This window comes from Xenopus tropicalis, chromosome 6 (assembly GCF_000004195.4).
Source record: "Xenopus tropicalis strain Nigerian chromosome 6, UCB_Xtro_10.0, whole genome shotgun sequence".
In the NCBI taxonomy this organism is placed as follows: Eukaryota; Metazoa; Chordata; class Amphibia; order Anura; family Pipidae; genus Xenopus; species Xenopus tropicalis.
The window spans coordinates 512,914-537,431 of NC_030682.2; the positions used below are offsets into that span (position 1 = coordinate 512,914).

General features: G+C 47.9%; 1 protein-coding gene across 1 annotated transcript in view; it reads right to left on the reverse strand.

Annotated features, from left to right (window-relative positions):
• chpf2 (chondroitin polymerizing factor 2) overlaps positions 1–24,518 on the reverse strand; it is a gene marked incomplete in the record, with an annotated part of 63,769 nt that overhangs the window by 34,411 nt on the left and 4,840 nt on the right. The window contains 1 exon segment of the mRNA NM_001142158.1: positions 15,845–16,120. Within this exon segment, the coding sequence (NP_001135630.1) occupies positions 15,845–16,107 (263 nt within the window).

A 24,518-nucleotide genomic window follows, 5' to 3' on the forward strand; every position in this document is an offset into this window, starting at 1 on the left:
AATGGGGGATCAGATAGGATCTGTGCCACTGTGACAGAATGCTCTGTTATACAGATAGCTAGAATCTCAGCCATAAAGCAGGGCAGGACTGCTGCTTACAATGGGGGGATCAGATAGGATCTGTGCCACTGTGACAGAATGCTCTGTTATACAGATAGCTAGAATCTCAGCATAAAGCAGGGCAGGACTGCTGCTTACAATGGGGGGATCAGATAGGATCTGTGCCACTGTGAAGAATGCTCTGTTATACAGATAGCTAGAATCTCAGCCATAAAGCAGGGCAGGACTGCTGCTTACAATGGGGGGATCAGATAGGATCTGTGCCACTGTGACAGAATGCTCTGTTATACAGATAGCTAGAATCTCAGCCATAAAGCAGGGCAGGACTGCTGCTTACAATGGGGGGGATCAGATAGGATCTGTGCCACTGTGACAGAATGCTCTGTTATACAGATAGCTAGAATCTCAGCCATAAAGCAGGGCAGGACTGCTGCTTACAATGGGGGGGGATCAGATAGGATCTGTGCCACTGTGACAGAATGCTCTGTTATACAGATAGCTAGAATCTCAGCCATAAAGCAGGGCAGGACTGCTGCTTACAATGGGGGGATCAGATAGGGATTTTTATTAAGAAATTAAAACATAAAACAGAAAATCAAACTTCAATTACATAACATCAAAAAAGAAAATTCAATTACATAACATCAAAATGACATTTTAATTAAATAACATCCGAAGATTGCACCCATGTGAAATCCACCTCCCTCCACAGTTTAGCATTGTCCTTGTTAATGCCAATCTCTTTGAGACGGATGAAATACAGTTCCCTCAAGATTCTTTTAACTGTTGGATCAATAGTTCCATCCTCCCCCCCGAAAGATTTACTGCACCTCATTATCCACAAAAAGTATCTAATGACAGTGAAAATCACAAAAAAGGTCTCATTATCCAAAGGATGCTTTCCCCTTACCAGCCCATACGCCCTTTCCCCATACGTGTGCCGACAGAACCTTCCAATTTTTCAAAACTGACAGGACTTCATTATACAGAGCCCGAGATACCGAGCACTCTAATAAAAAGTGATTTGTGGTCTCTTCCACTTGGCACCCCCAGGGGCAGAGCCTGTTTACCACACTCAGATAGCTCAGATTGCCCCTAAGGAAGAGTTTCCCCTGGAAAGCCAGCCAGGCGTTATCCAGGAACTTGCCGGGGAGCCTATGGCCATTCAGGAACTTCAAGCAAGTTTTCATCTGCTCAGTTGTACAGTCTTTCAGGACTGGGGCAGAGATAAAAAAGGAATTCAATACAGACTCATATAACTGCTTCCTGGTAAGATTCCCTATTGCCCCAAAGTCCAAATTCCACTTCTTTATCAGCTTTAAGCCTAAAACTAAATGCTGTGGAAAGTACCCCCCCCTAATCCGGACCCCCTTCACTCTACCGCCCTCCATCCAGTCTCTGATAAAAGGCGAAACCCAGGACCTGACACAGTTCTCCCACAGAGAACACGTCCTTTGGCCCAGATTCCCAAAATTAAATTTCAGGAAAATGGTGCCAAAGAACGCGATTGGACAAACCATCCCTAACCCCCCCTCTTTTCTCTGCAGGAATGTGACCCCTCTTTTTACTGGGTTCAGTCTGCTCCCCAGAGCATCTGAAAGAACAGACTGTAGAGCCGAGCAGAGAGAGATTCTGGCAGGGGAAACACATAGGCAACAAAAAGAAACAACGGGATCAGAAAAGTCTTGATCAAATTAACCCTTTCTCTATAGGTCAGCTTCCAAGATTTCCAGCGCTGAACTTTTGCCAAACCAGCATCCAGTTTCTCTTCCCAATTTAACAGACCATTATCATTCCTCCCGAATTTAACTCCCAAGATTTTTACCTGCTCTGGGGCTACTGGGAAATTACCAACCTGAAAAGCTGGTTCCCCTTCTAGAACCCAAAAAGCTTCCGACTTTTCCCGATTGACAGAGGAGCCAGAGGCCCCCGAGTAACTTCTGATGCAATCAGTGACCACTTCAACCTCCGCCTGCTTAGAAACGATCACTGACACATCATCCGCATAGGCAACAAACCTGAGGGGCTGCCCGCCGGGCACACAGACCCCCTCCAAGCCTTTCCTCTCCAGCATCCTCAGGAAGGGATCCAGAGCGAATACATAGAGAAGAGGACTCAGAGGGCAGCCCTGCCGCACCCCGGCCCCAACCTCAAAGTCTTCACCTTGCCAACCGTTAATCAATGGGAAGCTTTTTTGCCCCTTCATACAAAACTTTAATCCAACTAATGAATCTGCCCGGGATGCCGTATTTAGACAAAACAGCCCATAGATAATCATGGTTAACATTATCAAAAGCTTTTGTCTGATCCAGAGACAACAGATACTTACCCCAACCATGAGCTTTGCATGACTCCAAGGCTTCCCTTATAGTAAGGATCGCCCCAAAGATGCTCCGCCCCTTCACCGTGCAGAACTGACAGGACGATAATAAAGTGCCTGAAAATAAAATTAACCGGGAAAAAAGGATCTTTGCCAGAATCTTTCTATCGGAGTTGAGAAGGGCAATCGGCCTCCAGTTCTCAATCCTCTCATCATCCTTCCCCTTTGACAGCAGAATCAGGGCAGAGCACCTCATTGACTCACACAACCCACTCCCCAGACATCCATTAAAGATCTTTGTTAACACCGGGACTAACAGCTCCTTAAAGGTCTTATAGAATTCTGCTGTAAGCCCATCAGGCCCAGGAGCTTTCTTGTTGTTTAACTTATCAATCGCACCCTCCACCTCCTCTTCCCCAATATCTGCTGTCAAAGTAGAGAAATCCAAATTAGCTGTATCAGGTCCTGGGGTCGCCCTTAAGAAGCTTTCAGTCCTTTCCCTCTCCAAAGCCTTACGTCTGAACAAGCCGGCATAGTACGACCTTACAACTCTGAGGATACCCTCCCTGGATTTCTGCAAACTTCCCTCAGAATCAATAAGGCCAGTCACCTGCTTTTTCTTAAAGGTCTCTCTACAGTTCTGGAAAGGGTCCGGGGAGTTTTTTGCCCCAAAATCCCTTTCCAGAACCATAGAGTCCTGGCGACTGTACTGATGCTGCTTCATCAGAGTTTTCAACTGGGCAATTTTCTCCCCCACCACCCCCGGCCGAAATTAAGGTTTCCAACTTCTTTCTCAGAGACTGGTATGTTCTAGATCTTATACCCTCCCTTTTAACAGATAGTTTTGTGAAGAAGGTTCGGATTTCTTCTTTTGTACCCTCCCACCACTGTTGGATTGAATCAAAGAAGTCCAGCTTCGACCACTGGGCCTCAAAAAAACTCCTAAAAGAGCCATTCCTTGCAGCTTCCTTCAATGACTCAAATCCAAGTCTCCACAACCCTCTACCCCTTCTCGGGAGCTCTGACATCCCATATTTAAAGGAAACCATTAAATGGTCTGAAAAATCTACCAATGTTTCCTTTACATCTGAAAAAGTATCTCTCTCTTTAACAAAAACCAAATCTATGCGACTACTACGGTTTGCACAAAAATAAGTATGGACACCCTTCCTCCCATTCCAGGTCGCCACATCCACCAGCCCCGCCTGCCTGATAATATTAGACAAAAAGGCCCCTTCATATTTATTATATTTACCTGTCCTGTCCCCTGGCTTCAGGACTTCATTAAAATCCCCAGCCAGAATGACAGGACAAGAAACACACAAAAAAGGTTTAATTTCGCCTAACAGTTCTTTCCTCTCTGCTATCGTATGTGGCCCATAAACATTAATCAGCCTAAACGTCTCACCCTGAAAATGAACATCTAGGAGTATACAGCGTCCTATTCTGATCTCCAAAAAACGTTTGATTTTAAGATCAAAATGACCTTTAAAAAGAATTCCCACCCCCCTGCAGATTCCTCTGCAATAGACCAAAAAGAGGGTCCAAATTGCCATTCTCTTTTAGCATTAAACATTTCTGTCCCATCAGTTAACCTTGTTTCTTGTAAGAAAAGAACATCAAATTAGATTTCCCTAAAAAATCATAAACTTCAGCCCTTGTTTTATGGTTCTTTATACTACACACGTTGATAGTACAAAAATGAATCACTTGTTTTGACATTTTGGAGATTTAGCCAGCCTACCCTCCTTCCCCTCTCCAAATCTCTTATACTGAGGCTTCCCTAATCCACTTGAAGGGCCACCGTCTTTCTCAAAAAACTCATTTCCATCTATAGATTCCCTTTCCTCATCACTTTCTGTCCGACCTTTCCTTTTCTTCCCCTGATCCTCAGTTATCTCCATTTCTACATGGGAAGGGACCTGTTCTTCAATTTCACAATTCATTTCTTCTGTCACAAGAGGCAAAGAAGCCTTGGATTTCCTTTTTCCCTTCTTCTTTTTCTGCTTCTTCCCTGTTTCTTTCCCATGCTCCCTCTCTTCATCCTGCAACCTGCTTAACTCTTCCTCTTCTTCCTCAGCCATATCCCCCCAAGATTTCCCATCAGGGAGTTCAAACCTATTAGAGGTTTCAATATTTGTTTGGAAAACCATCTTGCCTACCCTCTTCCTTGTTTTCTTTCCTACCTCCTCCCATCCTTCTTTCTCAACCTCCACTTCCCTTCTTATCCCTTCTCCCCCATCCTTCTCAATAGTCTGGGACAAAACTTCCCCACCTTCCTTCCTGTTAGTGATTTCCTCACATACACCCACCTCCACCCTGGGTACATCCTCCTGAAAAAACTCTTTTTCAATTCTAGGGCATTTCCTTACAATATTGTGCCAGGCTTCTGGGCATTCCCGGTGCGTATGTCCCAAATCATTACAAAGGTTGCACCTTACCTTATTGCATTCCTTACTAACATGCCCCTGAGCCCCACATAATGCACAAACTTTGAGAGTGCAATCATTGGCCAGATGACGCTTTGAGCCACACTTGAAACACTGCTTGGGTTGTCCTGGATAAAAACAGACACCCCTCTCCTTTCCGATAAAGAAAGAGTTTGGGAGATGCTTGGTAACATTATTAGATACATCCAATCTCACTTGTACTTTCCATCCCACAATCCAGAAACCCTCCTCATTATATAACCTTGTCAGTGGCGCCAGGACCTTACATTGGCGCTTAAGCCAGACCAAAACATCTTCCGGGGGAATTGATTCATTTTTAAAAATGACAGTGACGTTCTTAACTTCTGGCTTTGAAACAGGTATGGCCCTGAAACCTTCCCACTCTGGGGATCTTCCCTTCTCCTGATAGAGACTCCAAAATCTATCCAAACCTTGTGGTAATTTAAAACTTACTTCAAATTCCACATCAGACACTGTTATAAAGGCATTAACATCAGAAGGTGTAAAACCCATTGACTCCTTTATCAAATTCTTGCAGATATACCTACTGCCTGGCATCTTTTCCTTCTCCCCATCCCATTTAATCTTAACTACATTTATCCTTTTAAACACAGGCCCATCAAAAAGAGTCTCTTGTTGCCTTGCAAAAAATCTTCTTTTTTCCCAAAACCCTTTACTTCCTTGATCCTCTCCCCCTGCATTTGACACTTCCATTGACTTAGTAGGATTTGCCACTTCATTTGCTTTACCCAAAACATTATCAGGAGTTACCAGCATATTATTCCCATTATCCACAGAACATGCAGAAACAATGGGGTTAGAAGGGTTGGAGGTAGGGGGTTAGAGGTAGGGGGGTTAGAGGTAGGGGGGTTAGAGGTAGGGGGGTTAGAGGTAGAAATAGAATCAGAGGGGACATCAGAGGGTTTAGGTACAGACATAACAGCAGATTGCCCTTTCCCTGTTCCCTCCTCCTCCCCCCTAAGCACAAAATCCATATACATTGCTTCAAATGATTTCCCCCCTTTACCAGCCTGTTGCATTTCATCAAAACGAGTTCTGTTTTTAAACACCTCTTCCCAGGGTTTAATTAACAGCATAGTTTGCTCAATTTCCCCATCAGCCTCCTCCAACTCTTTATTTATTATAGCAAGTTTTCTTATTCCTAAAGCTCTAGCTTCCCCTTTAGCAAACTTAATGTTAGCAATCCCCCTCTCAATATCCCTCTCCAAAGCTCTCTTTTTGTCTTTAAGAAAGTTCACAGTCCTTAGAGCTTTAGCAATCACCATAGGGTCAGGATTCTCTCCAGCAGCAAGTGCCTCGTTAGCACAATTAGTATCAGTCTCTTTACTCACAGCAGTAACAGTCTCTATACAGGCTGAAAATGTCTCTTTAGCAGCAGCACAAACAGTCTTTAAATCAGCAGAAATAACAGTATTATCAGCAGCAGAAAGTGAGTCAGTAGCAGTGAGTGGATCAGCAGGAATAGCGGCCCCACCAGTAGAAGCCACAGCAGCAGAATAAGACATTTTAGCTTTCGCTATAGTAGCAGTTGGATTCCCAGCAGTAACACAGTCCTTGCTCACCTGCCCAAAGCCCCCTTCCCCCACCTCCACTCCAGGCTCCTCTGCACAATCCAAAGCCCCCTCTGCCACCGCCATAGCCAGATTCTCACAGGCGCAATTAGCAGCATTTTCAGCAGCCGCATTAGCATTATGCGTGCCCTCCGCAGGACACAACTCCCAGCATGCACTGCTAGCCTCCCGATGCTTTAGCTCCACACAGACAGGCCCCGCAGGCACATTGCTGGATCTCTCTGCTCTCCCAGCTGCCATTACTTTACTTGCACCAAACTCCCCGCTCCTCCCGGGGGTCTCAGGTTCCACACTGTCACCCCCCAACAGGTCACTGGAGGATAATTGCGCAGGGGTCTCACACAACTGACTATTGGTGGCACTTTGAGGGGTTTCAGAGCCAGACATAGGGATGGGAGGCATACTCAGGGGGGGGGGACATGCTTGTTTGTGGGTCAGGCTCATCAGGCAACAAAACTGGAGTTCTTTCCAAATCTTCTGATATTGTTTGTGAAAAGGATTCATTCATATCCTCCTCCTCCATGCTGCTTCCACTATCTTCCCTTCCTCCCACCTTCTTTCTCTTGGGCTTAGCTTTACTTACTTCACTTTCTGCCGCCATTTTCTGGCTTGAGCCTTTCCTTCCAGAAACAACAGCTTTCTTTTCATTCCTCACACGAAGAGAAAATCTTCTTTTCATTTTCCACAACAATAAAGAAATCAGTTTTTTTGTTTTTCTTTTTAAGCCCCAAACCGGGAAACAAACAGCCCCCCAGACCCTTACAGGGCCTGGGGAAAGTTCACCTCACAGGAGCTCCCTCACAGCACCTCCACTCAGCACGAGAGTGTGGCTTACACTGAGGGATCAGATAGGATCTGTGCCACTGTGACAGAATGCTCTGTTATACAGATAGCTAGAATCTCAGCCATAAAGCAGGGCAGGACTGCTGCTTACAATGGGGGGATCAGATAGGATCTGTGCCACTGTGACAGAATGCTCTGTTATACAGATAGCTAGAATCTCAGCCATAAAGCAGGGCAGGACTGCTGCTTACAATGGGGGGATCAGATAGGATCTGTGCCACTGTGACAGAATGCTCTGTTATACAGATAGCTAGAATCTCAGCCATAAAGCAGGGCAGGACTGCTGCTTACAATGGGGGGATCAGATAGGATCTGTGCCACTGTGACAGAATGCTCTGTTATACAGATAGCTAGAATCTCAGCCATAAAGCAGGGCAGGACTGCTGCTTACAATGGGGGGATCAGATAGGATCTGTGCCACTGTGACAGAATGCTCTGTTATACAGATAGCTAGAATCTCAGCCATAAAGCAGGGCAGGACTGCTGCTTACAATGGGGGGATCAGATAGGATCTGTGCCACTGTGACAGAATGCTCTGTTATACAGATAGCTAGAATCTCAGCCATAAAGCAGGGCAGGACTGCTGCTTACAATGGGGGGGGATCAGATAGGATCTGTGCCACTGTGACAGAATGCTCTGTTATACAGATAGCTAGAATCTCAGCCATAAAGCAGGGCAGGACTGCTGCTTACAATGGGGGGATCAGATAGGATCTGTGCCACTGTGACAGAATGCTCTGTTATACAGATAGCTAGAATCTCAGCCATAAAGCAGGGCAGGACTGCTGCTTACAATGGGGGGATCAGATAGGGATTTTTATTAAGAAATTAAAACATAAAACAGAAAATCAAACTTTCAATTACATAACATCAAAAAAGAAAATTCAATTACATAACATCAAAATGACATTTTAATTAAATAACATCCGAAGATTGCACCCATGTGAAATCCACCTCCCTCCACAGTTTAGCATTGTCCTTGTTAATGCCAATCTCTTTGAGACGGATGAAATACAGTTCCCTCAAGATTCTTTTAACTGTTGGATCAATAGTTCCATCCTCCCCCCCGAAAGATTTACTGCACCTCATTATCCACAAAAAGTATCTAATGACAGTGAAAATCACAAAAAAGGTCTCATTATCCAAAGGATGCTTTCCCCTTACCAGCCCATACGCCCTTTCCCCATACGTGTGCCGACAGAACCTTCCAATTTTCAAAACTGACAGGACTTCATTATACAGAGCCCGAGATACCGAGCACTCTAATAAAAAGTGATTTGTGGTCTCTTCCACTTGGCACCCCCAGGGGCAGAGCCTGTTTACCACACTCAGATAGCTCAGATTGCCCCTAAGGAAGAGTTTCCCCTGGAAAGCCAGCCAGGCGTTATCCAGGAACTTGCCGGGGAGCCTATGGCCATTCAGGAACTTCAAGCAAGTTTTCATCTGCTCAGTTGTACAGTCTTTCAGGACTGGGGCAGAGATAAAAAAGGAATTCAATACAGACTCATATAACTGCTTCCTGGTAAGATTCCCTATTGCCCCAAAGTCCAAATTCCACTTCTTTATCAGCTTTAAGCCTAAAACTAAATGCTGTGGAAAGTACCCCCCCCTAATCCGGACCCCCTTCACTCTACCGCCCTCCATCCAGTCTCTGATAAAAGGCGAAACCCAGGACCTGACACAGTTCTCCCACAGAGAACACGTCCTTTGGCCCAGATTCCCAAAATTAAATTTCAGGAAAATGGTGCCAAAGAACGCGATTGGACAAACCATCCCTAACCCCCCCTCTTTTCTCTGCAGGAATGTGACCCCTCTTTTTACTGGGTTCAGTCTGCTCCCCCAGAGCATCTGAAAGAACAGACTGTAGAGCGAGCAGAGAGAGATTCTGGCAGGGGAACACATAGGCAACAAAAAGAAACAACGGGATCAGAAAAGTCTTGATCAAATTAACCCTTTCTCTATAGGTCAGCTTCCAAGATTTCCAGCGCTGAACTTTTGCCAAACCAGCATCCAGTTTCTCTTCCCAATTTAACAGACCATTATCATTCCTCCCGAATTTAACTCCCAAGATTTTTACCTGCTCTGGGGCTACTGGGAAATTACCAACCTGAAAAGCTGGTTCCCCTTCTAGAACCCAAAAAGCTTCCGACTTTTCCCGATTGACAGAGGAGCCAGAGGCCCCCGAGTAACTTCTGATGCAATCAGTGACCACTTCAACCTCCGCCTGCTTAGAAACGATCACTGACACATCATCCGCATAGGCAACAAACCTGAGGGGCTGCCCGCCGGGCACACAGACCCCCTCCAAGCCTTTCCTCTCCAGCATCCTCAGGAAGGGATCCAGAGCGAATACATAGAGAAGAGGACTCAGAGGGCAGCCCTGCCGCACCCCGGCCCCAACCTCAAAGTCTTCACCTTGCCAACCGTTAATCAATGGGAAGCTTTTTGCCCCTTCATACAAAACTTTAATCCAACTAATGAATCTGCCCGGGATGCCGTATTTAGACAAAACAGCCCATAGATAATCATGGTTAACATTATCAAAAGCTTTTGTCTGATCCAGAGACAACAGATACTTACCCCAACCATGAGCTTTGCATGACTCCAAGGCTTCCCTTATAGTAAGGATCGCCCCAAAGATGCTCCGCCCCTTCACCGTGCAGAACTGACAGGACGATAATAAAGTGCCTGAAAAATAAAATTAACCGGGAAAAAAGGATCTTTGCCAGAATCTTTCTATCGGAGTTGAGAAGGGCAATCGGCCTCCAATTCTCAATCCTCTCATCATCCTTCCCCTTTGACAGCAGAATCAGGGCAGAGCACCTCATTGACTCACACAACCCACTCCCCAGACATCCATTAAAGATCTTTGTTAACACCGGGACTAACAGCTCCTTAAAGGTCTTATAGAATTCTGCTGTAAGCCCATCAGGCCCAGGAGCTTTCTTGTTGTTTAACTTATCAATCGCACCCTCCACCTCCTCTTCCCCAATATCTGCTGTCAAAGTGGAGAAATCCAAATTAGCTGTATCAGGTCCTGGGGTCGCCCTTAAGAAGCTTTCAGTCCTTTCCCTCTCCAAAGCCTTACGTCTGAACAAGCCGGCATAGTACGACCTTACAACTCTGAGGATACCCTCCCTGGATTTCTGCAAACTTCCCTCAGAATCAATAAGGCCAGTCACCTGCTTTTTCTTAAAGGTCTCTCTACAGTTCTGGAAAGGGTCCGGGGAGTTTTTTGCCCCAAAATCCCTTTCCAGAACCATAGAGTCCTGGCGACTGTACTGATGCTGCTTCATCAGAGTTTTCAACTGGGCAATTTTCTCCCCCACCACCCGGCCGAAATTAAGGTTTCCAACTTCTTTCTCAGAGACTGGTATGTTCTAGATCTTATACCCTCCCTTTTAACAGATAGTTTTGTGAAGAAGGTTCGGATTTCTTCTTTCGTACCCTCCCACCACTGTTGGATTGAATCAAAGAAGTCCAGCTTTGACCACTGGGCCTCAAAAAAACTCTTAAAAGAGCCATTCCTTGCAGCTTCCTTCAATGACTCAAATCCAAGTCTCCACAACCCTCTACCCCTTCTCGGGAGCTCTGACATCCCATATTAAAGGAAACCATTAAATGGTCTGAAAAATCTACCAATGTTTCCTTTACATCTGAAAAAGTATCTCTCTCTTTAACAAAACCAAATCTATGCGACTACTACGGTTTGCACAAAATAAGTATGGACACCCTTCCTCCCATTCCAGGTCGCCACATCCACCAGCCCCGCCTGCCTGATAATATTAGACAAAAAGGCCCCTTCATATTTATTATATTTACCTGTCCTGTCCCCCGGCTTCAGGACTTCATTAAAATCCCCAGCCAGAATGACAGGACAAGAAACACACAAAAAAGGTTTAATTTCGCCTAACAGTTCTTTCCTCTCTGCTATCGTATGTGGCCCATAAACATTAATCAGCCTAAACGTCTCACCCTGAAAATGAACATCTAGGAGTATACAGCGTCCTATTCTGATCTCCAAAAAACGTTTGATTTTAAGATCAAAATGACCTTTAAAAAGAATTCCCACCCCCCCTGCAGATTCCTCTGCAATAGACCAAAAAGAGGGTCCAAATTGCCATTCTCTTTTAGCATTAAATATTTCTGTCCTATCAGTTAACCTTGTTTCTTGTAAGAAAAGAACATCAAAATTAGATTTCCCTAAAAAATCATAAACTTCAGCCCTTGTTTTATGGTTCTTTATACTACACACGTTGATAGTACAAAAATGAATCACTTGTTTTGACATTTTGGAGATTTAGCCAGCCTACCCTCCTTCCCCTCTCCAAATCTCTTATACTGAGGCTTCCCTAATCCACTTGAAGGGCCACTGTCTTTCTCAAAAAACCCATTCCCATCTATAGATTCCCTTTCCTCATCACTTTCTATCCGACCTTTCCTTTTCTTCCCCTGATCCTCAGTTATCTCCATTTCTACATGGGAAGGGACCTGTTCTTCAATTTCACAATTCATTTCTTCTGTCACAAGAGGCAAAGAAGCCTTGGATTTCCTTTTTCCCTTCTTCTTTTTCTGCTTCTTCCCTGTTTCTTTCCCATGCTCCCTCTCTTCATCCTCCAACCTGCTTAACTCTTCCTCTTCTTCCTCAGCCATATCCCCCCAAGATTTCCCATCAGGGAGTTCAAACCTATTAGAGGTTTCAATATTTGTTTGGAAAACCATCTTGCCTACCATCTTCCTTGTTTTCCTTCCTACCTCCTCCCATCCTTCTTTCTCAACCTCCACTTCCCTTCTTATCCCTTCTCCCCCATCCTTCTCAATAGTCTGGGACAAAACTTCCCCACCTTCCTTCCTGTTAGTGATTTCCTCACATACACCCACCTCCACCCTGGGTACATCCGCCTGAAAAAACTCTTTTTCAATTCTAGGGCATTTCCTTACAATATTGTGCCAGGCTTCTGGGCATTCCCGGTGCGTATGTCCCAAATCATTACAAAGGTTGCACCTTACCTTATTGCATTCCTTACTAACATGCCCCTGAGCCCCACATAATGCACAAACTTTGAGAGTGCAATCATTGGCCAGATGACGCTTTGAACCACACTTGAAACACTGCTTGGGTTGTCCTGGATAAAAACAAACACCCCTCTCCTTTCCGATAAAGAAAGAGTTTGGGAGATGCTTGGTAACATTATTAGATACATCCAATCTCACTTGTACTTTCCATCCCACAATCCAGAAACCCTCCTCATTATATAACCTTGTCAGTGGCGCCAGGACCTTACATTGGCGCTTAAGCCAGACCAAAACATCTTCTGGGGGAATGGATTCATTTTTAAAAATGACAGTGACGTTCTTAACTTCTGGCTTTGAAACAGGTATGGCCCTGAAACCTTCCCACTCTGGGGATCTTCCCTTCTCCTGATAGAGACTCCAAAATCTATCCAAACCTTGTGGTAATTTAAAACTTACTTCAAATTCCACATCAGACACTGTTATAAAGGCATTAACATCAGAAGGTGTAAAACCCATTGACTCCTTTATCAAATTCCTGCAGATATACCTACTGCCTGGCATCTTTTCCTTCTCCCCATCCCATTTAATCTTAACTACATTTATCCTTTTAAACACAGGCCCATCAAAAAGAGTCTCTTGTTGCCTTGCAAAAAATCTTCTTTTTTCCCAAAACCCTTTACTTCCTTGATCCTCTCCCCCTGCATTTGACATTTCCATTGACTTAGTAGGATTTGCCACTTCATTTGCTTTACCCAAAACATTATCAGGAGTTACCAGCATATTATTCCCATTATCCACAGAACTTGCAGAAACAATGGGGTTAGAAGGGTTAGAGGTAGGGGGGTTGGAGGTAGAGGGGTTAAGAGTGGATGGGTTAGGGGTAGAGGGATTAGAGGTAGGGGGGTTAGAGGTAGAAATAGAATCAGAGGGGACATCAGAGGGTTTAGGTACAGACATAACAGCAGATTGCCCTTTCCCTGTTCCCTCCTCCTCCCCCCTAAGCACAAAATCCATATACATTGCTTCAAATGATTTCCCCCCTTTACCAGCCTGTTGCATTTCATCAAAACGAGTTCTGTTTTTAAACACCTCTTCCCAGGGTTTAATTAACAGCATAGTTTGCTCAATTTCCCCATCAGCCTCCTCCAACTCTTTATTTATTATAGCAAGCTTTCTTATTCCTAAAGCTCTAGCTTCCCCTTTAGCAAACTTAATGTTAGCAATCCCCCTCTCAATATCCCTCTCCAAAGCTCTCTTTTTGTCTTTAAGAAAGTTCACAGTCCTTAGAGCTTTAGCAATCACCATAGGGTCAGGATTCTCTCCAGCAGCAAGTGCCTCGTTAGCACAATTAGTATCAGTCTCTTTACTCACAGCAGCAACAGTCTCTATACAGGCTGAAAATGTCTCTTTAGCAGCAGCACAAACAGTCTTTAAATCAGTAGAAATAACAGTATTATCAGCAGCAGAAAGTGAGTCAGTAGCAGTGAGTGGATCAGCAGGAATAGCGGCCCCACCAGTAGCAGCCACAGCAGCAGAATAAGACATTTTAGCTTTAGTAGCAGTTGGATTCCCAGCAGTAACACAGTCCTTGCTCACCTGCCCAAAGCCCCCTTCCCCCACCTCCACTCCAGGCTCCTCTGCACAATCCAAAGCCCCCTCTGCCACCGCCATAGCCAGATTCTCACAGGCGCAATTAGCAGCATTTTCAGCAGCCGCATTAGCATTATGCGTGCCCTCCGCAGGACACAACTCCCAGCATGCACTGCTAGCCTCCCGATGCTTTAGCTCCACACAGACAGGCCCCGCAGGCACATTGCTGGATCTCTCTGCTCTCCCAGCTGCCATTACTTTACTTGCACCAAACTCCCCGCTCCTCCCGGGGGTCTCAGGTTCCACACTGTCACCCCCCAACAGGTCACTGGAGGATAATTGCGCAGGGGTCTCACACAACTGACTATTGGTGGCACTTTGAGGGGTTTCAGAGCCAGACATAGGGATGGGAGGCATACTCAGGGGGGGGGACATGCTTGTTTGTGGGTCAGGCTCATCAGGCAACAAAACTGGAGTTCTTTCCAAATCTTCTGATATTGTTTGTGAAAAGGATTCATTCATATCCTCCTCCTCCATGCTGCTTCCACTATCTTCCCTTCCTCCCACCTTCTTTCTCTTGGGCTTAGCTTTACTTACTTCACTTTCTGCCGCCATTTTCTGGCTTGAGCCTTTCCTTCCAGAAACAACAGCTTTCTTTTCATTCCTCACACGAAGAGAAAATCTTCTTTTCATTTTCCACAACAATAAAGAAAGTCAGTTTTTTGTTTTTCTTTTTAAGCCCCAAACCGGGAAACAAACAGACCCCCAGACCCTTACAGGGCCTGGGGAAAGTTCACCTCACAGGAGCTCCCTCACAGCACCTCCACTCAGCACGAGGGTGTGGCTTACACTGAGGGATCAGATAGGATCTGTGCCACTGTGACAGAATGCTCTGTTATACAGATAGCTAGAATCTCAGCCATAAAGCAGGGCAGGACTGCTGCTTACAATGGGGGGATCAGATAGGATCTGTGCCACTGTGACAGAATGCTCTGTTATACAGATAGCTAGAATCTCAGCCATAAAGCAGGGCAGGACTGCTGCTTACAATGGGGGGGGATCAGATAGGATCTGTGCCACTGTGACAGAATGTTCTGTTATACAGATAGCTAGAATCTCAGCCATAAAGCAGGGCAGGACTGCTGCTTACAATGGGGGGATCAGATAGGATCTGTGCCACTGTGACAGAATGCTCTGTTATACAGATAGCTAGAATCTCAGCCATAAAGCAGGGCAGGACTGCTGCTTACAATGGGGGGGGATCAGATAGGATCTGTGCCACTGTGACAGAATGCTCTGTTATACAGATAGCTAGAATCTCAGCCATAAAGCAGGGCAGGACTGCTGCTTACAATGGGGGGGGATCAGATAGGATCTGTGCCACTGTGACAGAATGCTCTGTTATACAGATAGCTAGAATCTCAGCCATAAAGCGGGGCAGGACTGCTGCTTACAATGGGGGGGATCAGATAGGATCTGTGCCACTGTGACAGAATGCTCTGTTATACAGATAGCTAGAATCTCAGCCATAAAGCAGGGCAGGACTGCTGCTTACAATGGGGGGGGATCAGATAGGATCTGTGCCACTGTGACAGAATGCTCTGTTATACAGATAGCTAGAATCTCAGCCATAAAGCAGGGCAGGACTGCTGCTTACAATGGGGGGATCAGATAGGATCTGTGCCACTGTGACAGAATGCTCTGTTATACAGATAGCTAGAATCTCAGCCATAAAGCAGGGCAGGACTGCTGCTTACAATGGGGGGGATCAGATAGGATCTGTGCCACTGTGACAGAATGCTCTGTTATACAGATAGCTAGAATCTCAGCCATAAAGCAGGGCAGGACTGCTGCTTACAATGGGGGGATCAGATAGGATCTGTGCCACTGTGACAGAATGCTCTGTTATACAGATAGCTAGAATCTCAGCCATAAAGCAGGGCAGGACTGCTGCTTACAATGGATGCCCTTACCTCAGTACTTTGCTTGGAGGGACACGGGGAGTCCGGCTGTAAGGAATAATCTTGGGGTTCAGGTTCTTCTGATTGTTGGGCTGCAGTTCCAGGAATCTCCCAGCTGCCCCCCGACACTGTTCCTCAGACTCCGCCCCCTGGATCCAGGACACATGCAGGAGGCTGAGGCTGCAGCCCAATGACAGTCCCAGGATGAGGGGAAGAGCCGGACGCAGGAGGCCAAGGAGGGGGACGAATATGACGGAGTGGAACGGGGGCCACATTCTGGCACAGAACCTGCAACAGAGACACAGTGAGGAACAAACATTCCCAGGGGGAACAATGAAACGAGGTCAAACAAAAGCTGCCCAACTGCAACTGCTGCAAATCCCCAGATACAGTAAGAGAGCCGGAGAGGCCACATTGCCCTTCTGCCCACGGGAAACCATTATGTTTCATTCAACACTTTGTGGGATAAATATGGTGCTATCATGGGCACTACCCTGCGGGAATGTTAGTATCTGGCCACTAGATGGAGCTCTTACTGAGTCACATGGTTTGGTGGGGGGGGGGGTCAGTGGGTTTATAAGGCCATAAACTGCACCCAGGGAAGGGCCCAATTGGTCCAATACATTAGTGCAACTGAGCTCTCCCCTATATTCTATTTGCACAAACGGAGCTCTCCCCTGGGTTCTATTTGCACAAACGGAGCTCTCCCCTGGGTTCTATTTGCACAAATGGAGCTCTCCCCTGGGTTCTATTTGCACAAACGGAGCTCTCCCCTGTATTCTATTTGCACAAACGGAGCTCTCCCCTGGGTTCTATTTGCACAAACGGAGCTCTCCCCTGTATTCTATTTGCACAAACGGAGCTCTCCCCTGGGTTCTATTTGCACAAACAGAGCTCTCCCCTGTATTCTATTTGCACAAACGGAGCTCTCCCCTGGGTTCTATTTGCACAAATGGAGCTCTCCCCTGGGTTCTATTTGCACAAACGGAGCTCTCCCCTGTATTCTATTTGCACAAACGGAGCTCTCCCCTGGGTTCTATTTGCACAAACGGAGCTCTCCCCTGGGTTCTATTTGCACAAACGGAGCTCTCCCCTGGGTTCTATTTGCACAAACGGAGCTCTCCCCTGGGTTCTATTTGCACAAACGGAGCTCTCCCCTGGGTTCTATTTGCACAAACGGAGCTCTCCCCTGGGTTCTATTTGCACAAACGGAGCTCTCCCCTGTATTCTATTTGCACAAACAGAGCTCTCCCCTGGGTTCTATTTGCACAAACGGAGCTCTCCCCTGGGTTCTATTTGCACAAACGGAGCTCTCCCCTGGGTTCTATTTGCACAAACGGAGCTCTCCCCTGGGTTCTATTTGCACAAATGGAGCTCTCCCCTGGGTTCTATTTGCACAAACGGAGCTCTCCCCTGTATTCTATTTGCACAAACGGAGCTCTCCCCTGGGTTCTATTTGCACAAACGGAGCTCTCCCCTGGGTTCTATTTGCACAAACGGAGCTCTCCCCTGGGTTCTATTTGCACAAACGGAGCTCTCCCCTGGGTTCTATTTGCACAAATGGAGCTCTCCCCTGGGTTCTATTTGCACAAACGGAGCTCTCCCCTGGGTTCTATTTGCACAAACGGAGCTCTCCCCTGTATTCTATTTGCACAAACGGAGCTCTCCCCTGGGTTCTATTTGCACAAACGGAGCTCTCCCCTGTGTTCTATTTGCACAAATGGAGCTCTCCCCTGTGTTCTATTTGCACAAATGGAGCTCTCCCCTGTGTTCTATTTGCACAAACGGAGCTCTCCCCTGGGTTCTATTTGCACAAACGGAGCTCTCCCCTGTATTCTATTTGCACAAACGGAGCTCTCCCCTGTAGTCTATTTGCACAAACGGAGCTCTCCCCTGTATTCTATTTGCACAAACAGAGCTCTCCCCTGTAGTCTATTTGCACAAACGGAGCTCTCCCCTGGGTTCTATTTGCACAAACGGAGCTCTCCCCTGTAGTCTATTTGCACAAACGGAGCTCTCCCCTGTATTCTATTTGCACAAACAGAGCTCTCCCCTGTATTCTATTTGCAAAAATGGAGCTCTCCCCTGTATTCTATTTGCAAAAACGGAGCTCTCCCCTGGGTTCTATTTGCAAAAACGGAGCTCTCCCCTGGGTTCTATTTGCACAAACAGAGCTCTCCCCTGTATTCTATTTGCACAAACAGAGCTCTCCCCTGTATTCTATTTGCACAAACGGAGCTCTCCCCTGGGTTCTATTTGCACAAATGGAGCTCTCCCCTGGGTTCTATTTGCACAAACGGGGCTCTCCCCTGGGTTCTATTTGCACAAACGGAGCTCTCCCCTGGGTTCTATTTGCACAAACGAAGCTCTCCCCTGTATTCTATTTGCACAAACGGAGCTCTCCCCTGGGTTCTATTTGCACAAACGGAGCTCTCCCCTGGATTCTATTTGCACAAACGGAGCTCTCCCCTGGGTTCTATTTGCACAAATGGAGCTCTCCCCTGGGTTCTATTTGCACAAACGGAGCTCTCCCCTGTATTCTATTTGCACAAACGGAGCTCTCCCCTGGGTTCTATTTGCACAAACGGAGCTCTCCCCTGGGTTCTATTTGCACAAACGGAGCTCTCCCCTGTATTCTATTTGCACAAACGGAGCTCTCCCCTGGGTTCTATTTGCACAAACGGAGCTCTTCCCTGGGTTCTATTTGCACAAACGGAGCTCTCCCCTGTATTCTATTTGCACAAACGGAGCTCTCCCCTGGGTTCTATTTGCACAAACGGAGCTCTCCCCTGGGTTCTATTTGCACAAACGGAGCTCTCCCCTGTATTCTATTTGCACAAACGGAGCTCTCCCCTGGGTTCTATTTGCACAAACGGAGCTCTCCCCTGTATTCTATTTGCACAAACGGAGCTCTCCCCTGGGTTCTATTTGCACAAATGGAGCTCTCCCCTGGGTTCTATTTGCACAAACGGAGCTCTCCCCTGGGTTCTATTTGCACAAATGGAGCTCTCCCCTGGGTTCTATTTGCACAAACGGAGCTCTCCCCTGGGTTCTATTTGCACAAACGGAGCTCTCCCCTGTATTCTATTTGCACAAACGGAGCTCTCCCCTGGGTTCTATTTGCACAAACTGAGCTCTCCCCTGGGTTCTATTTGCACAAACGGAGCTCTCCCCTGGGTTCTATTTGCACAAATGGAGCTCTCCCCTGGGTTCTATTTGCACAAACGGAGCTCTCCCCTGGGTTCTATTTGCACAAACGGAGCTCTCCCCTGTATTCTATTTGCACAAACGGAGCTCTCCCCTGGGTTCTATTTGCACAAACGGAGCTCTCCCCTGGGTTCTATTTGCACAAACTGAGCTCTCCCCTGGGTTCTATTTGCACAAACGGAGCTCTCCCCTGGGTTCTATTTGCACAAATGGAGCTCTCCCCTGGGTTCTATTTGCACAAACGGAGCTCTCCCCTGGGTTCTATTTGCACAAATGGAGCTCTCCCCTGGGTTCTATTTGCACAAATGGAGCTCTCCCCTGGGTTCTATTTGCACAAACAGAGCTCTCCCCTGTATTCTATTTGCACAAACGGAGCTCTCCCCTGGGTTCTATTTGCACAAACGGAGCTCTCCCCTGTATTCTATTTGCACAAACGGAGCTCTCCCCTGTATTCTATTTGCACAAATGGAGCTCTCCCCTGGGTTCTATTTGCACAAACGGAGCTCTCCCCTGTATTCTATTTGCACAAACGGAGCTCTCCCCTGGGTTCTATTTGCACAAACGGAGCTCTCCCCTGGGTTCTATTTGCACAAACGGAGCTCTCCCCTGGGTTCTATTTGCACAAACGGAGCTCTCCCCTGGGTTCTATTTGCACAAATGGAGCTCTCCCCTGGGTTCTATTTGCACAAACGGAGCTCTCCCCTGGGTTCTATTTGCACAAACGGAGCTCTCCCCTGTATTCTATTTGCAAAAACGGAGCTCTCCCCTGGGTTCTATTTGCACAAACTGAGCTCTCCCCTGGGTTCTATTTGCACAAACGGAGCTCTCCCCTGGGTTCTATTTGCACAAATGGAGCTCTCCCCTGGGTTCTATTTGCACAAACGGAGCTCTCCCCTGGGTTCTATTTGCACAAACGGAGCTCTCCCCTGGGTTCTATTTGCACAAACGGAGCTCTCCCCTGTATTCTATTTGCACAAACAGAGCTCTCCCCTGGGTTCTATTTGCACAAACAGAGCTCTCCCCTGGGTTCTATTTGCACAAACGGAGCTCTCCCCTGGGTTCTATTTGCACAAACGGAGCTCTCCCCTGGGTTCTATTTGCACAAATGGAGCTCTCCCCTGGGTTCTATTTGCACAAACGGAGCTCTCCCCTGGGTTCTATTTGCACAAATGGAGCTCTCCCCTGGGTTCTATTTGCACAAATGGAGCTCTCCCCTGGGTTCTATTTGCACAAACGGAGCTCTCCCCTGTATTCTATTTGCACAAACGGAGCTCTCCCCTGGGTTCTATTTGCACAAATGGAGCTCTCCCCTGGGTTCTATTTGCACAAACGGAGCTCTCCCCTGGGTTCTATTTGCACAAACGGAGCTCTCCCCTGTATTCTATTTGCACAAACAGAGCTCTCCCCTGGGTTCTATTTGCACAAACGGAGCTCTCCCCTGTATTCTATTTGCACAAACGGAGCTCTCCCCTGGGTTCTATTTGCACAAATGGAGCTCTCCCCTGGGTTCTATTTGCACAAACGGAGCTCTCCCCTGTATTCTATTTGCACAAACAGAGCTCTCCCCTGGGTTCTATTTGCACAAATGGAGCTCTCCCCTGGGTTCTATTTGCACAAACGGAGCTCTCCCCTGTATTCTATTTGCACAAACGGAGCTCTCCCCTGGGTTCTATTTGCACAAATGGAGCTCTCCCCTGGGTTCTATTTGCACAAACGGAGCTCTCCCCTGGGTTCTATTTGCACAAATGGAGCTCTCCCCTGGGTTCTATTTGCACAAACAGAGCTCTCCCCTGTATTCTATTTGCACAAACAGAGCTCTCCCCTGGGTTCTATTTGCACAAACGGAGCTCTCCCCTGGGTTCTATTTGCACAAATGGAGCTCTCCCCTGGGTTCTATTTGCACAAACGGAGCTCTCCCCTGGGTTCTATTTGCACAAACGGAGCTCTCCCCTGGGTTCTATTTGCACAAAGTTTTCTGTGACGTCAAACAGATCCTTGTGGCTTTGCCAATGGAATTCCAACCCCCAGTCTGATGGAGACATCACTCATGATGGGTAAGACCTGTATAAAGGGACACCCCAATATTGTGGGTCCCCCTATAAAGGCAACCTCAGGCAGGTGAGACGTGTTGTTTGTGTATCTGCAAAGGCCTCGTTGCCTTCTCGCAAGTGATGCAAAGGGCTTTCTCCTGGTGATTCCTATTGTTGTTGCCACGGTAGCAGAGGTGTATTATGGGTGACTAACTCTCTCCAAAGCTAAGGGGAGCCATTTGACTCCAAGATAAGAACAGAAGAGGGGTTTTGGGGGTTCAAGAGGGGCTTATCATGACGCTAAGCAGTACGATCCTGGGAAGTCCAATCCAGACAACGCTGGAGGAGTAGAACCCAATCATTTCAGATCAACAGGGAGGGACAAGGTAAGAACAAGTCACTATGAATGTGTATGAGTCCCTCTGATTCAACTTGGGGTTGTCAGGAGCGACCAATGGCACTTCTCTCTTCTTGGGAGCTACAGCCAAGATGGCGACACCCATGGCCTACACATGGGACACGGCGCCATCATCACGTAGGAGCGTGAAATCATCACACCACAATAAGTCAAAACAAACAGACGCCAAATAGATAAATAGACCCGGTTTCAATGCCCAAATATAGGCCTCTCCTTGTGAAGTTCCTGGGTTCATTTAAACGACTGTTCTAGATTGTTCTACCTGGTTCCTGACTACACTGATCGCTGCCTGCCATGATCTTTTGCCTAAATTCGACTAAGGGACTTGCTCAACCACTTGGACACCACGTATTGAGTTTTATGAGCAGAGCGTCCTCCTTGGTCCTGACCTCAACCCCAGTAAAGGCCTCCGGGCCCTGACAGTATCGTAGGACCCTGACAGTATCTTAGGACCCTGACAGTATCGTAGGGCCCTGACAGTATCGTAGGACCCTGACAGTATCGTAGGACCCTGACAGTATCTTAGGACCCTGACAGTATCGTAGGGCCCTGACAGTATCGTAGGACCCTGACAGTATCGTAGGACCCCGACAGTATCTTAGGACCCCGACAGTATCTTAGGACCCCGACAGTATCGTAGGACCCCGACAGTATCGTAGGACCCCGACAGTATCGTAGGACCCTGACAGTATCGTAGGGCCCTGACAGTATCGTAGGACCCTGACAGTATCGTAGGACCCTGACAGTATCGTAGGACCCTGACAGTATCGTAGGGCCCTGACAGTATCGTAGGACCCTGACAGTATCGTAGGACCCTGACAGTATCGTAGGACCCTGACAGTATCGTAGGGCCCTGACAGTATCGTAGGGCCCTGACAGTATCGTAGGACCCTGACAGTATCGTAGGGCCCTGACAGTATCGTAGGACCCTGACAGTATCTTTCAGGCCATGGACCTTACACAATATGGAGACTTGCATGGAGGCTTATGAAGCTCGACAGGCTCGTAGAGGCCAAGTCCTGGAGGCCTTACTCTCTCCAACAGCTCCTTCTGTGTTTGGAAGCCCCCCAGCTGAGGCAGATTCCCCACCTCGTGGCCAAGAAACCCCGCATTTTGTCACCTCCATGCTATAACGGGGATCCTCAGACCTGTAGGGGCTTTATGAACCAGTAGTCGTCTCGTTATGCTTCCAAACGAGGGAAGGTGGGATGTGCCATCTCCATGCTGGAGGGCAAAGCTCTGGAATGGGCACCACCTCTGTGGGAGAAGAATTCTCCGCCCAATGATGCCCAAGCCTTCCTTCCCTCAGACCTTTAACACTGGCGTTGATGCTCCTGCTGCCTCTTCACGTCTCATGTAGATTCATCAAGGGAATCTCGGGGCAAGTCAGTATATGACCAATTTCTAGACTCTGCCTGGAGCGGCGTCCAAGTCTCCCCAGAGCTTCCTGAACAGCCAGAAAATGGAGGGGTGGAATGAAGGGAACGCCAAGCGGAAAAGAACATGGCAAGAGGTTCCAACCCATCCTGGCTCCATGATCCCAAAGGCTCCTCCCCTCAGTCCCTCCCACTTCCTCTGAGGAACCCATGCAGGTCAGAAGGGCTCATCTCTGCAGAGTTGCCCTGCTGGCCTGGCCTTATACTGTGGTGGCACGGCTCACTTTGCCAACAACTGCCCTCTGAAGCAGGGAAATGCCTACATTATATTCCCATAGGCTTCAGTACTGCCCCCGCGTATTCCTATAAGTCTCAGTACTGCCCCGTGTATTCCCATAGGCTTCAGTACTGCCCCGCTTATTCCTATAGGTCTCAGTACTGCCCCCGCGTATTCCCATAGGCCTCAGTACTGCCCCGCGTATTCCCATAGGTCTCAGTACTGCCCCGTGTATTCCCATAGGCTTCAGTACTGCCCCGCTTATTCCTATAGGTCTCAGTACTGCCCCCGCGTATTCCCATAGGCCTCAGTACTGCCCCGCGTATTCCCATAGGGCTCAGTACTGCCCCGCGTATTCCCATAGGGCTCAGTACTGCCCCGCGTATTCCCATAGGCCTCAGTACTGCCCCCGCGTATTCCCATAGGGCTCAGTACTGCCCCTCACATTCCCATAGGGCTCAGTGCTGCCCCCGCGTATTCCCATAGGGCTCAGTACTGCCCCCGCGTATTCCCATAGGGCTCAGTACTGCCCCTCACATTCCCATAGGGCTCAGTACTGCCCCCGCGTATTCCCATAGGGCTCAGTACTGCCCCCGCGTATTCCCATAGGGCTCAGTACTGCCCCCGCGTATTCCCATAGGGCTCAGTACTGCCCCCGCGTATTCCCATAGGGCTCAGTACTGCCCCGCGTATTCCCATAGGGCTCAGTACTGCCCCGCGTATTCCCATAGGCCTCAGTGCTGCCCCCGCGTATTCCCATAGGGCTCAGTACTGCCCCCGCGTATTCCCATAGGGCTCAGTACTGCCCCCGCGTATTCCCATAGGGCTCAGTACTGCCCCCGCGTATTCCCATAGGGCTCAGTACTGCCCCCGCGTATTCCCATAGGGCTCAGTACTGCCCCCGCGTATTCCCATAGGGCTCAGTACTGCCCCCGCGTATTCCCATGGGGCTCAGTACTGCCCGCGTATTCCCATAGGGCTCAGTACTGCCCCCCCCCGCGTATTCCCATAGGGCTCAGTGCTGCCCCGCGTATTCCCATAGGGCTCAGTGCTGCCCCCGCGTATTCCCATAGGGCTCAGTGCTGCCCCCGCGTATTCCCATAGGGCTCAGTACTGCCCCCCCCGCGTATTCCCATAGGGCTCAGTGCTGCCCCGCGTATTCCCATAGGGCTCAGTGCTGCCCCCCCCGCGTATTCCCATAGGGCTCAGTACTGCCCCCCCCGCGTATTCCCATAGGGCTCAGTACTGCCCCCCCCGCGTATTCCCATAGAGCTCAGTACTGCCCCCGCGTATTCCCATAGGGCTCAGTACTGCCCCCGCGTATTCCCATAGGGCTCAGTACTGCCCCCGCGTATTCCCATAGGGCTCAGTACTGCCC